General features: G+C 39.1%; 1 protein-coding gene across 7 annotated transcripts in view; it reads left to right on the plus strand.

Moving 5' to 3' along the window:
* Nucleotides 1-11,475, plus strand: part of adkb (adenosine kinase b) — a 102,975-nt gene extending 91,500 nt beyond the window's left edge. For 5 of the 7 annotated variants that reach the window (XM_046068043.1, XM_046068044.1, XM_046068042.1 and 2 more), the window contains 3 exons: nt 2,203-2,317; nt 9,846-9,932; nt 10,256-11,475. In XM_046068043.1, the coding sequence (XP_045923999.1) occupies nt 2,203-2,317; nt 9,846-9,932; nt 10,256-10,380 (327 nt within the window). In that variant the 3' untranslated portion in view covers nt 10,381-11,475. Of the gene's footprint in view, nt 1-2,202; nt 2,318-2,581; nt 3,051-5,842; nt 5,964-9,845; nt 9,933-10,255 lie in introns of those variants that run through there. The other 2 variants (XR_006827987.1, XM_046068048.1) reach the window with 2 other exon arrangements.
* The last annotated feature ends 2,284 nt before the right edge of the window (nt 11,476-13,759 follow it).

Genomic DNA, 13,759 nt, shown 5'->3' on the forward strand with positions numbered 1-13,759 from the left:
CCTGATTTGCCAGAACACTCTGCAAAATTGCGTTGGATGAATGTGATTTCTCAGATAACATCACTAGTATGTACTGTACTTACTGCATTTTTAGACAGATCACAGTTGGCTTTTTGTTCTCTTGTCACTCTCTCATGACAATTTTACCTGCCCCCACACTAGCAAGACTTCAAAATATGTCCTACATGTGAAATATGAACATCTTCCATGCAGATTAACCCTGATATAAGTATAATCAGTACAATAAGGATAATTTTCCAACCCTAATATACAATATGTGAAATATGTATAAAATCATATACAATAAGTAAACATCACAAGATTCATTACTAATCATAGAAACAGTTGTTTGATGAAAGACATCCGGACTGGACATTTTCCAGAGCTTTCAGCCATATCCCATGGCTTTCATCAGCAGAGGGAGTTTGTTATGGAGATCATTAAAGGATGATCTCCATGACAACAAAACTCCATCCTCTGAGGAAGGTCACAAGACGTAACCGAAAGCTCTGGAAAATTTCCAGTAAGTGGATGAGCTAAGAATTTTTTTGTCAAATTAAATTCAATTAACTGTATGTAATTAGTTTGCATTATATCAAACTATGGGTAACTGAAAAAAAGACAGCAGCACTTCTTCAGTGTAAATACAAGATAAAATACTTCTCCTCTGCAAAACAACAATCAGGGGATCTGAACACAGCCGCCTGATTGTGATCTGTTTCCTTTAAATGCTCAAAGAACTATCTGCATCACAGCTCTAATTGAATCTTTCCCTGGCTGTGTTTCTCAAACAGCCTGCAGTGGAGATGATCACTTTCTCACCGGCTTCAACACAGAAACACAGTTTAGCGCCAATGTAAAGCTTTTATATTTCACGGTTTGTTGATTTATGTGTGATCAATTGCCGCACAATCATAAATATTGCCATTTGTCAGCAGGAAAGTAAATTGCCCATATCATTTGTCAATTCATTTGTTTTGCACTTGCGTTATTTTTCTGCATTCGTTTGCCGTAGGAGCTTATGTCAGGTAAGTGTTTCTGCCAGGCAAAGAGGAGGAACTTCTGTGTGTGATTATGTGTTGATGTGAGCGTAGCTTGCCCTGTTCAACAGCCATGATGCTTACCCCTTCCACCTCTGGCCCTTAGAACCTTTTAGCTCCTAAACCTGAGTAGAACGGGTATTTTATGTCAGCGAACATAAAACCAAAGGGTGACAATGTGCCGAAGCCTCGTGCGGTTTCGCATTCAGTGTCTGGAGGAGTGCTTGTGGTTACATCCAGTCACAGTGACAGATTGCCTTTTTTTTCTCTCCGCCATCGCCTGCTAACAGCCTCTGTATTAACCTCACCATTAGCACTTACTTAGAGTGTTACACCCATTTTTCCTCAGCCCAGGGTCTCCCTGGACCTCTCAGGGCTGATTAAAGGACATTTGGGAAGCATTTAGAGGTGTAAAAGCTCATTGGTTTGAGTGAGCCAGTGTGGCTGGTGGTATTGGAGCCTATCTCTCTGATTACTCCCATAACCACAGTATTTGCTCGCCCTGAAGGTGCTTGAGTTTTAGCTTTGATACAGATGCTAGAGGCGTCTACGACCCTTAATGCTAGCTCCTCAGTGTGCTGTATTACGGAAAAGCAGAGTCCACCCCCACTGTGAGAAGGCGATAAAGACATTCCACCTGCTCATAGTACATCATGATGAGTTAATAATAAAGTAGCACTGACAGGTGTGGGTTTTTTTATCCCTCTCATGATCAAAGGCAAGCACTCTGGAGAGTTCTGTCGTCTCCAGGCGAGAATATCCATTCTGTGCAGATGCTGAGGAGAGATGGCCTGTTTCAGGATGAGAATGATACAGTACACGCACCACCTATCTCTTCAGCTCACAGAAGTAGCTTTATCTAACAACAGCATATCTTTACGCACTTATTTTCATCTCACTTAGGGAATATGACATTCAAATATTTTACAGCTCTCCTGTAACTGCACAGAAACATCATTGAGCGCTCCTATTGATCTCTTTTTCGAAAAAGGTTTCATAGCCCATCTGGTGTCATAATCACTTGATCTGTCTGCCAGGATTGTAAAGATCTGACCCCCCTCTCAGTCACACATGTGACCTTTGATTAACTCCTCAGAAATTGCTCTATGATGCATTCATTTAACTTAAAATACTTATTCAGTGGTCTGGATTTTTTTTACAGACAGATGACATTGCGGAGATTGCAAAAAAGAGCCAAAACCTCCCCAAGGAGAACACGAAGAGGCAGCGAGTGGTGGTCTTCACCCAGGGCAAGGACGACACCGTTGCGACTGTTGGTAGGCCATTTATGTTTTTCGTTTTTTTTCTACACATATTTCCACTTAAGTTACTCTAAAAGGCATCCCAACTTTGGCCCCTTTTGGACATCTTTACCCTTCACTTAAACCTCATATCTCAAAACTGCAGAACGCAGCCCTTAAATAGATAGATCGCCGACTGAAAAGAGCAGAGTGCTATCAGTAATTTCTTTGAAGTTAACCTGCAATATTGACACCAGATGTTAAAAAAAAGAATGCTTGCACTACATTCTGTCATTTCAGAGCATAAAAGAAGTGTGGGGGATGCAGAGAGCAGTCATTGATTTGTGAAGTACTTCTAACTTTGTCTTGGACAGACTCCAGGCCGGTCCTCAGCAATTTTTAATGCTTCAACTCTTACATCCTGGCCTTTTTTTCCTGCAAAATGCTTGCAGAGTGACCTTGTCGAGAGGGTTGACAGTGTTGGTCCTTAAATCCATCCAGTTTCCTTTGATTGAGGGCATATTTGTTAGTGGGACATTAAAAGGCAGTGTCATCATAACCGAGCAAGGGTTGAAGGTTTAAGCGCTGTGTAGAGAGACGATAGTTTCCGATTACTGCTGGGAGCCTTTGCCTTTGTTTGGAGCCACAGGGGTTCTCTCCTCGTTGCCCTTGGAGTTCAGACAAGTCGTGCACGGGGAGAGATGGCCTCAGGTAAAGACTCCAACATATCACTTATCACTGGGGACTGCAGAGGAGCACAGCTACAGCAGGGCTGTTAGCGCTGCAGGACACTCTTCACATGTGTCCACTGTCCTCAATTTCAAACCACCGGCAAGAGTATTTATGAGCAGAAGCTTTGTACAGCATGTCACTGACGGCATTATTAAACAATCAATAATTAATCGTGTCCTTTCTGTAGTTTCTATTGTGATGTGTGCTGCCATTTTGGCCACGACTCTCAAGAGACTGTCTTGGTATAATAAAGGTTAAAGTGGCTGTATATATATTTATATAATATAATATTATATATTAACTGATGAAATAACTGTGTGTGATGTGAAAGATGACGCTCGTAGTGAGAAACTCTGCAGTTCTCCTCATGTTTCTCATTTTTTCAACAAATAGGCAGGTACACACAAAGTTAGCATAGTGGAGCATTTAGCAGCGAAAGAGGCAAATATTTTCCTCAGGAGTTGGCAGAAAACAAAAGTAAAAGCTAAATAATGGTGAATATTGGGCTGATGTATCAGGTGCGCACAAACTTTAAAACAACAATTTAAAAATAAGATAATGTCACCATGATATCTCTCTGTAATTAGTTGTAAAGATAGGTAGGGAGACAGGTAGACAGAGTTGCGTGATATGGTTGAAGTTAGTATCACACTAAAAGAATACTTGCCAGATGTATGCAAAATAACATAAAAAAATCCAACTGATGTTCAGTGCAGTGAACTGTGTTCCACTACTAACGGACACACAGATTGGCTGCATACATTGTCAAAGTAGAATTCCTGGAAGTACATTTCCTTTCATGAGAATTTGAAAAGAAATCTTTAAGCAGAAGACCGACGGCTAAAAAAGAACAAGAATCCATCCATTGTGCTGGAGGTGATGGATAATTCCTGCCTGCTTCTCTCATTGCTCCTGCATGAAGACAGAGCCGTGCGCCGCTGTGAACTTTATATAAAATACATGATGAATGCAGGCGGGATGAAAGACAATGTGTTTCAGATGTCATCTACAAAGGCAAACATGATAAATGTCATTGACTGTGCTATCATTGCAGAGGAGCAGTTACAGTAGTCGGTGCTGCAGAATTGGTGTGTGTGTGTGTGAACATCGCTATTCATACCAGCCAAATAAATGTCAATGTAAAAAGAGAATTAAAGATTTTCATTTCCCAGAGGCGGCGCTCTAATAAACTTGATCTCTCATTTTGTTTGCAATTTGTCCTCCTGTCAGGATTTGATCATTTGCCAGCCTCTGCATGTCATGTTAAACCGTTTTATAGTGATTAAGGATGGGAGAATGCCTTTCCCCCGTGGTATAATTCTCCAAAAGGAGATGTCAATTTGTTATTGTTCTTTTTTTCCTTGCCCTTCATTTGGCGCCTTTCATCACACCACCGCTTCAAACGTGCCTTTTAAGAGCTGGGAGCAGGGGCAATGGCCCTTTATTTAGCTGCCACTGACACTGCTGAACTACACTGGGCTTTTGCTTATACACCCATTAAAGCGGTAATTAAGATCATTGTGCCCTGAACCTTAACAGTGAAGAGATCTAATAAACAATCATTCAGCGGGGGTCGGCGCTGTAATCGCTGATAAGGACTTGATAAAGCCTGACTCGGCTCCTCTGTGTGTTTTAGGGCTCTCAAGGGGGCCAAGCAGGCAGATTTCTACCTTGGAAAAAAAAAAAAAAAAAAGACCTGATCTATACGTGTTAATCACATGAGGCAGACTGAGGAGTGAAAACTGACTACAAGGCAAAAGGCTGTTTTTTTGAAGCAGGTTTATTTGTCATTCCTTCAAAGTTACACTAGATTAAACATTGCAGAATTATCGAAAAGGCCTACATGAAGACATCTTAATAGTCTGTTTAAAAAGCGTAAAGTTTATATTCTATACTTCATGATAGACTAAACCAATTAACATCCTGCGCTATGAGAAAGGCAGCCTCCCTTCTACCTTGGCATCTCCCGTTGAAGTGTTTTCTTTCATGTCTCCCTGAAAGGATATTGGTTGGCGATGATCTTTTGCCTGTGGTTACAGTAATTACAGGCATATGTATTTTTTTTTTCTAATTCAATTGTGAACGAAGATGCTGGTTATGATAGGGAAACAGATTGAATGTCAACTTGATCCTAACCTGTCTCGTTTGCCAAGAAAGCGGTAACGTTGTTTTCCTCTCCGAGGCTCAGAGTTTGGCTAAAACGCAACAGGAAACGTTCCAGAAGAAGTATTCTCTGGGAAGTTTTCTCACATAAAGATGTTGTACTTAAACTCTACTTTAGCTCATGCCTTTTAGCTAAATAGTCATGTGTAATTCCCAGTTACTTAGCAGCTCAGGATTTAAAATTATGTATTAATTGTTTTACTTGTGTAGATGATAAAGTGTGACAGGATCAAAGTTAATTTTAATGACCTGCCAACTATTTGATCTAGCTGCTTTCTGTCAAAGCAACAATAGTGAGCGCTGGAACACAACCAAGGGAAGCGTGTAATAATTTCAGAGGCTCCATATGCTCATTTTCCAATAAAGCGGAGGTCGTCTTATTTGCATGTACAGTAGGGTTTTTTTAAAGGAGAGGATTTTCTCAGTCAGTGTTGTGCTGTGAATTGGCATTGTTAAAAAGAATTGCCAATAATAAAGGACTTAATTGATACTCATTTCAAAGAGACGCCTGTTGAAAGAATTTAAGTTTAATCACCACCATTCAAGAGTTGTAATGAGGGAATTATGAAGGGTGAATTAACAAAAGCACACAATTATAGCTTACTCGAAGGAAGCATTTCAATTCTTTAGACTTTTTTTCTCAGTGATTTTTATTCTCTGTTGCAGGTTACCTGTCAAAGCAGAGCCATACTACTCTCCCACGTATGCACCACCAATCTGCTGCTTCACTCATTTTGTCAAACCAAACTCTTGGAACAAGAAAATGCTGGAAATCGGGGGGAAAAAAGTACAGCAGAGTTTTATTGATTGAAAATAATGTTGCCGATCTCATTATAGTGAAATGTGTAATAAGTTCAACAAAGTGAAGTTTTCAGACGTTGTACAAGCCAATAACAACAGAGTCAGGGCATTTTGGCAGGAGTTGTTTTTTTTGTTTGTTTTTTTTTTACAAATTGGATCTTTGTTACAGACGGCTGGGGAATTGTTGGACTGTAACCCGAGTTAACATGTCAGTCAATTTTAATAATTTGCATCAGTGAGGTTATGTGAACCCTCCCTTAGCAGCAGAGTACAAACTTTGGCCGGGATGATAGAAGAAAGAGAAAAACTGGATGTCCATTTTGCCATGCTTCTAGAAACAGTGCTCAGAATGTTTTGTAATTGCCATAAACAACATTATGCCGCCCACAGTGAGCTGATCAGTCAGAAATGTTAAGAGACTATGTCTCTTTTCAAATTCACATGTTCACATATACACAATTTACTAACAAATTTAAAAACATCTCTATTGTCATATTCAAAAAGGACCAAAATATCAAGGTACAGACAATTAAATGTACCTGTTGAGCAGTCAGTTTGTTTGTGATTTGTGGCTTAAATTAATGATTTTTTGCAATAAATTGGGGTGATCCAGGGTCTAAGGATAGAGGATGTTGTATGTTTTACAGATTGGTTATATATATTTAAACAACACTAAAAGTCTACAGTCAAGCTACTCTGTGAGGCAGTGCTTTGAGCTAAAGTAAATGTTAACATGCTCACAATGACATTGCTAACATGATGATGTTTAGTATCTAATGTGTACAATTTTAGCGTGTTAGCATGGTGACATTTGTTGGTTAGCAATAAACACAAAGTCAGCTTAGGCTGATGGGAATGGAATTAGTTTTGTCTGGACCAAACTGGTGGTTTGACCAACATTGCCATACTTAGAGCCACAATGCTAGCATTGCTAAAACAACATGATTACTTGAAGAACTTTCTTGTAATCGTGATACTGTATCTAAGTTCCCATGAAACTAAAAATGGATCAGCAAAGCAAAATTGTTTCCGACTTTACAAGGTCGTTTTTACAGACTGAGGATTTTTATATGACTTTAGTTCATTAAGTAGTTCCAAATTCAGATTATTTTGTGTAGAAAAAAATGGGGATTGCTAAAATTGGCAAAATAAATACTAGTTTGGTTTTGTTTTTAGTTTACAAAATGGGTAGTTTTTGTGGAAAAATTGAAAAAGATGGCGACTTTGGAGTGTTCACCTGAAAGAAATAAATGGAAGAAACAAACAAAAATCAGCCAAAGAGCTAATAAGACACAGCATAGGAAAAAAATAACAGCTCAGTGCATTGTTCGAGTACAATCAATCAAATTCCCAGTGAATATAAATGATGCAAATCCAGAACTGTTAATTGCCACAACATAGCAATAGGTCTAACAAATTCAAAGTTGTTCAGTGAATTCTGACACCTCTAGATGTAGTGTTATCATTAAGATGAGCGTCACTTCATGTGAGAGGTTTCCTGGTTGAAAACTAACCTAAAGACCTGGCTACTCCTGTACCACCCACACTGGAAAGAGTACCCATTTTAGGTATCGTAAACATATTTACACAGTTATTTATACTTGATTTCTCAAGGCTAATGAACTGCAGAACCTGTGCTGAACAAGTGCAGCAGCTTCAAATTTTAAAGCATCCGCTTTTATAGCCACAAAGTGCATCGCATAGGCACAACCACATTTAACGACATGAGTTTCTCAACTGTGGAATAACTGACAAACTGTAATTTATTGTTAGCACATTTTCCATTGAGGTTAATCGTTTCAAGAGGGAGGAGGATTGTCAGGCTCCTTCTGTGGCATTAATTATACAAAGTTGTTATGCTGCTAATTAGCTGATCCTAAAAGGATTCTTGTCTTATTGTAATTTATTATCAAAGTGACAATCACCTGCTATTCTTATAAAAGAGAAAATGTGTCATTATGAAAACACAGTAACTCTTTATCTGATACATCTTCAGTACCTGACTTGTAATATAGTTGCCTATTACTCAGTAAGATGTCACTTTTACCACAACTTGATGAAGTTTCTCCCACAGTCAGTGTATTAGAGTAATTTCCTTGACATCATATGTTGAGCATATGCTCCGCTGCAGGTTGTGTATTTTCTGCCCTGTAGGACAAGGACAGAAATGTATTCAAAAATTAATAAGGTGCGGTGTCTTATCTGCTGCGTAGATATTCTGTGAGCCATTGTTAGATTAGCAGGGAGCCTCATTAAACAACTTTTTTGTAGTTTTTTTTTTCTCATGTTCTCCTTAAACTCCAACCTTTTTTTCTCAATAAGAGATCTGTCAGCCTCCTTGTGTTCCTTTTATCCACATGTCAGTCTTTTGTCTCCTGCACCTTTTTGAAGGTTCACGTCGGCACCAGAGCCCTCGGATTGTTTGAAGATTGTGTGTGTGGATTAGATTGTTCTGACATAAGTTGCTGATTTAATGTCACTCTATACCTCTAGACTTTGTCATCTGGTAGATTTTTGTTCCTTTTTTCCCTCCCCTTTAAACTGGAAGTCTCTTTGTAGTGCATATGCTACTGATAATTGAAGCAATATAATCCACTGAAGATGATAATAATGAGACCCTCATTTAATGGGTTTCCGTTTTGAACTGAAATGACTTACAGTAACGGTTCTTGCATTGTTTTTAATGAATTAGAGCACTCACCTAAAGCGTTTGAGATGTTTAGAGTTTCTGCATGTAATCAAGTTATTCCTTAGTGTAACCTCTAATTTACCTAATAATTTATAATGAAATAATAGTTTTAATAATTTTAATAAAAAAAGATCATCATAATTAGTCTGAGGTTTATGTAATTTATCAAGCAAAAATGCCAAACATTCATAGCTTCTCAAATGCTAGGAGTTGCTGCTTTTCTTGGTTTTAAATCGCTGTAAATTAAACACATTTGGGTTAGGCATAAATATTTATCCAAAAAATAGTCAGTTGATTAACAAGGTTTTAAGTCTATAGCCATGCTAGTAACCTCACAGAACTGCTATGGGTTTAGGGTGTTAGCGTGCTAACATTTGCTTATTTGCACTGAGGAATCTCATTTGTTTTGAAGGTATTTGGTTGTAAACCAAAGTCTACAAAGAAAATGTTTGACTTAAGAATAAAGTTAAGGGATTGCCAACATAGTTGTTCATCCTGAGGGGGAGACTGACTTTACCAAATTCCATGGCAATGCATGCAATAGTTGTTCAGACATTTTATTCCAAAACCACAATGTCGACCTCATGGTGGCGTTATATTAAAAATCAGGTGTGATATCTTTGTCTGGACCAAAGTGGTGGACGCTACTAGCGTGGCTAGTAATCATTCGTAGCCTTTCGAGACATCTATAAAATGACTGCAATTGCTGTTGTGTTTTTTGGATTGCTCGCTCGTTTCAAATTCCTATATTTGTTTTTTAGAGGGTGTTTTGAGATTTCAACCTTGTGTGGTTCATAGCTTCCCAAACTTTAAAAAGTGTTAGCAAATATACAGCTTTGATAACCATAATGATGCTAAGAGACATTTCCTGCCCTATTAATGCTGAACTTTGACTTTGATGTCTAGCTTTGAACAGTTACTCAACAATAATTATGTAGTACTTGTGTAATGTAAGTCATAATCTTTCATTTTACATGTGTTTAACTTGCCAAAATATAATGGCATGCTGAAGTGCTTAAATTACAAACTATTCCCAATTAGAACAGAGCCTTGCTCTGTGAAATGACCCCTTATTTTTTACATCAAGTTACAATTAAAGTAAGTGATAAAGTAGTAAGTAAAAAGCCAAAACACTGGTGTTCAACTTTAATGAACAGCCCTCCTGTGTCTTGATCACAGGTGAGAGGGTGACCATGTTCCCTGTTTTGGACATCGACCAGAACGATATTGTGGACACTAACGGAGCGGGAGACGCCTTTGTGGGAGGTAAGGCATGAAAAACATCTTCTACACAGCTTGATTTCTGTGTACATTCCCAATTAACCTTTGATACCGGCCAACTATGCAACGTAGTAATATCTCCAGATTAAATGAGTGTGACATTTAGCCTGCTGTCTTTACTCTGTATGAGCTTATCATAGCACGACATAAAACAGTCATCATTGGGGTCCTGTTGAGGATGAAGCAAGAAAAAGAAAGTCCTTTTCTCCAGAAATGATTACTACCTGGATCACATTAATGTTAACTGATCCCCTAAAAATTTTGGAGCTGATGCATACAGGTTGACATCTGCTCTTCTGTCTATCCAGGATTCCTCTCGGCATTGGTCCAAGAGCATGTGTTGGAGGAGTGTATCCGAGCCGGACACTACGCTGCCAATGTCATCATCAGACGGGTTGGATGCACCTTCCCAGAGAAGCCAAACTTTCACTGACGCATCCATGCGCTGCACATTTGTCTTCTCCACAAGATACTTGTATATGTATGCTTTAGGATATTATGTACATTTTTTTTCTATATACAGTAACTGCCTGCAAGTGCTGCAGCTTGAATATTTTATCAAGCTCGAATAAGCAACTCAGACATTTTAATACAACAATGTACTAGTATCAAATATTTGAATGATATGGTTATGTTTAAAGGAGTATTCCACTGAAAATCTGTCTTTTGAGTATCATAAACGCCTGTAGGCATGAAAAGTGTGTGTGGGGGGGTTCATTGTATCATACCATATGTGTAAAAACGTCACCACTGATCCATATGTTCTATATGTTTCCAACACTCAGGATCTCCACAACAGACCTAAACACTCCAGTTCTGTGTCCCAGTATCACCACCTCATAGCTTTGCTGGAAGTAGTGTATTCAGTGATTTATTTTCCAAGCAAAATGAAACAGTGGTGGAGAGGTGCATTATACTGCATGATAGGTTTGAAAGGTTTCTATGGATGTGTGGCTCTGAAAAGTTTATTATTTGCTCCTTCATGAAGGACAGCAGCTTGTAGTCAGTTTTGAGTTACAGACGTTATAGTTGGCTGTAATGGTGACCCAGTCATGGCCCAAAAACACTTCATAACATCCATAGAAACTTCTCAAAGCATACCTGCTGCATCATAATCCACTTCTCCCCTGTTGTTTGGCATGCTGAGTATTTTCAGATTTCACTTAGCCAATAAATGGCTAAATACACTATTCTCTATTGGAGCTTCTGGGCGATGTGCTGGCAGTAGTGTGACACAGAAGTGGTGTATTTTGTAGTGTAAACTATGGGTGCCATTTTTCATGCAAGTTACAAATATTTCACAGCCTTCTTTCAAGCCTGCAGGGGGTGAGTGTTGTGATACTATATACTATTAAGTATAGTACAATTTCAGCTGAGTATTCCTTTAATATTCAGCTGTCATGCTGCAGTATTTATGGATGGGGCGCCATTAAGAGTGGCCTCCCGTTTCCAAAAGTGACAGTTTTAACGGGACGAAGCTGGAAAGAATGTTTTTTGTTATTACACAAATAAAACAATATAAAAGTCATTCTACCAAGATACTCTTGTTCCAAAGTTGTCATATAAGATTTATTTTACCAGCTAATTAAATTTCTTTAAATACTCCCAAAGACAAAAAACAGTGTTCTAACACAGGGTTTGTCTATTTCCCCATTATTTAATCAGCCAGAGGCTCCCTCATGCTAATCGCTTTTGGACAGCTCAACACCCTCCATTATGGACGGGACTGGGAGGGGACCTGGACCAGCCTCATGTCCTGGCCCTGCTCGGTCACCCACACTCATGTCTGTTGGGTCCTAACTTGGACTCTCTGGGTCTGGAACCGCATTTCGGGGCTACAGGAGATCATTTTTCTCAGTTAAGGGATTAGCACTTGCTCTTCTTGGCGATCATTAGAGGGACCTGGAAATTAGGCTGATCCTTCGTTCCCAGCTGTGCTGTCGCTGGGGGTTGGAGACTAGGATCAGAGGGAGGCCCCTCCCCTGCCACCCCCCTCCCACCGACTGTGTGGCGGCAGAAGTGTTGGGCAGTGTCTCAAGTCTAATGTGGAAAACAGTTCAACACTCATCTGTTTTACGAAGAAGTGTGATTGCTAATACCTTTTTTGTTCTCCTAGAACGACCTGTTACATCATATTTTTTTTTCTCTGAGCATGTCAGGAGGAATAGTCTTTATGCTCTCTACACAAGAGCTCTGTTTTCTATAATGAGGCATAGTTTATGCATTTATGCTAATCAGGGGCATCTAGGTGAAAACATTCTCCAGCCAAAATGTTATTAACAACTTTGAGACACTTTTTTTTTCATCAGCATTTTTTAAGGTTTCACACAGATGCGCTTTGAAAAGGACCACATTTCTGATTGGGCAAGATCACACTCCATGGCAGCTGGTTCATTTGCCTCTCAAGATGACAGATGGCAAAACACAAACACAAAAAGAGGGAGCCATGATCAAGTAATGAGAATGCCTGCCACAATAAAGAAACTACTAAACGCACTTTTCTCACTTTCCCTGGCAAATTTTTGCTTTGCTCTATGAATGCAAGGGGTGGAAAAACAAACATAAAATCTTTTTTTTTTTACAAAACTATGCTATCTGCTTTGTAAGCAAGTGAGCCCAAAGCATTTTGAAAATGTTAAATGCCGGTTTTATTGTGTAGCAGCAATCTACTAAATCTCTTTTCATTTACTGTTTTGATTTAAACACACTGTTAACAACTCTGAAGTAAGGTGAGAGGGAAAAAAAACTTGACTTTGCCATATTTGCCTACAAAAGTGAGTTCACGACCGCAATAAATTTTTCTGAATACAGGCAAAGGAGTAACTGGGGCCCTGGCCAGTGTTTTGCCCCGCAGATGGGCAGCAGTGTTTGTGAACACCAGTGTGGCAGTTGGCAGGGATTGAGGAGGGGGATGGGCAGATTGCAATGGCACATGCTCCAATTCAAATTATCCCTGGACCCATGCAGCAGTGGAGGACCTGCTGGGGCCCAGGGTGGCATTCATTATAACCAGACACAGGCAGGTTTGGTCAGTGCCTCCATCATGACACCAGTCCTAAAAACGCATCTGATTGGAACCCCCTTTTATTCACATTTCACCTGCTTTAACAAAATGTAACAGCATTTGTATGCATTTACCACAAATTATCATTGAGTATTGAGGATTTATCTAAATAAATGTCAAGGACTGAATGGCAACAAGACACTGAATGATGTAAACACTGTAAATCCGGTAAATGCAAACGGGTAAAAATCAATGAGGTTATCAAGGTGACAAGAAAAGCATCTGATGAAGAAGCAGCACGACAAAATGACAAGACTGTTAACACGTGAATTAAATGAATGCAACTCGATTATACATCAGATGTCTTTTTACAAGGATTAAATGTTTTCATTTGAGGTCTGTTTAAAGCTGCCATGTAGCCTACAGTACAGCGGGTGTTTGTAATCTGATGGGAAGTTTCCAATTATCTCTCTAATTACATCTGTATTACTGCATGAAAAATGAGCTTTCTGGCATTTGGAATGCTGCTAAAGAGTTGGAGAGCAAATCTAAAGACTGAAAATGCAATGATCTACATTATTGCTAACAACTACTGCTCTTCCTTGGGCATGGTGAAGTTAATTAGCAGATTAGGGTGTTGGTGTATAATATCCCACACCACCCTGGGTAATATTGGCCCATGCAAGAAATAGCTAATTTTTAAATAAAAGTCAGGATTTATGTGCTATTGTCAAAATCAATCACATTTGAGCTTGTATCTACAGCACATCAATGAAAGTTAAAAATGCCCATAGGGAATAAATGTTAA

The sequence above is a fragment of the Micropterus dolomieu genome, linkage group LG14 (assembly GCF_021292245.1).
Source record: "Micropterus dolomieu isolate WLL.071019.BEF.003 ecotype Adirondacks linkage group LG14, ASM2129224v1, whole genome shotgun sequence".
Classification (NCBI taxonomy): Eukaryota; Metazoa; Chordata; class Actinopteri; order Centrarchiformes; family Centrarchidae; genus Micropterus; species Micropterus dolomieu.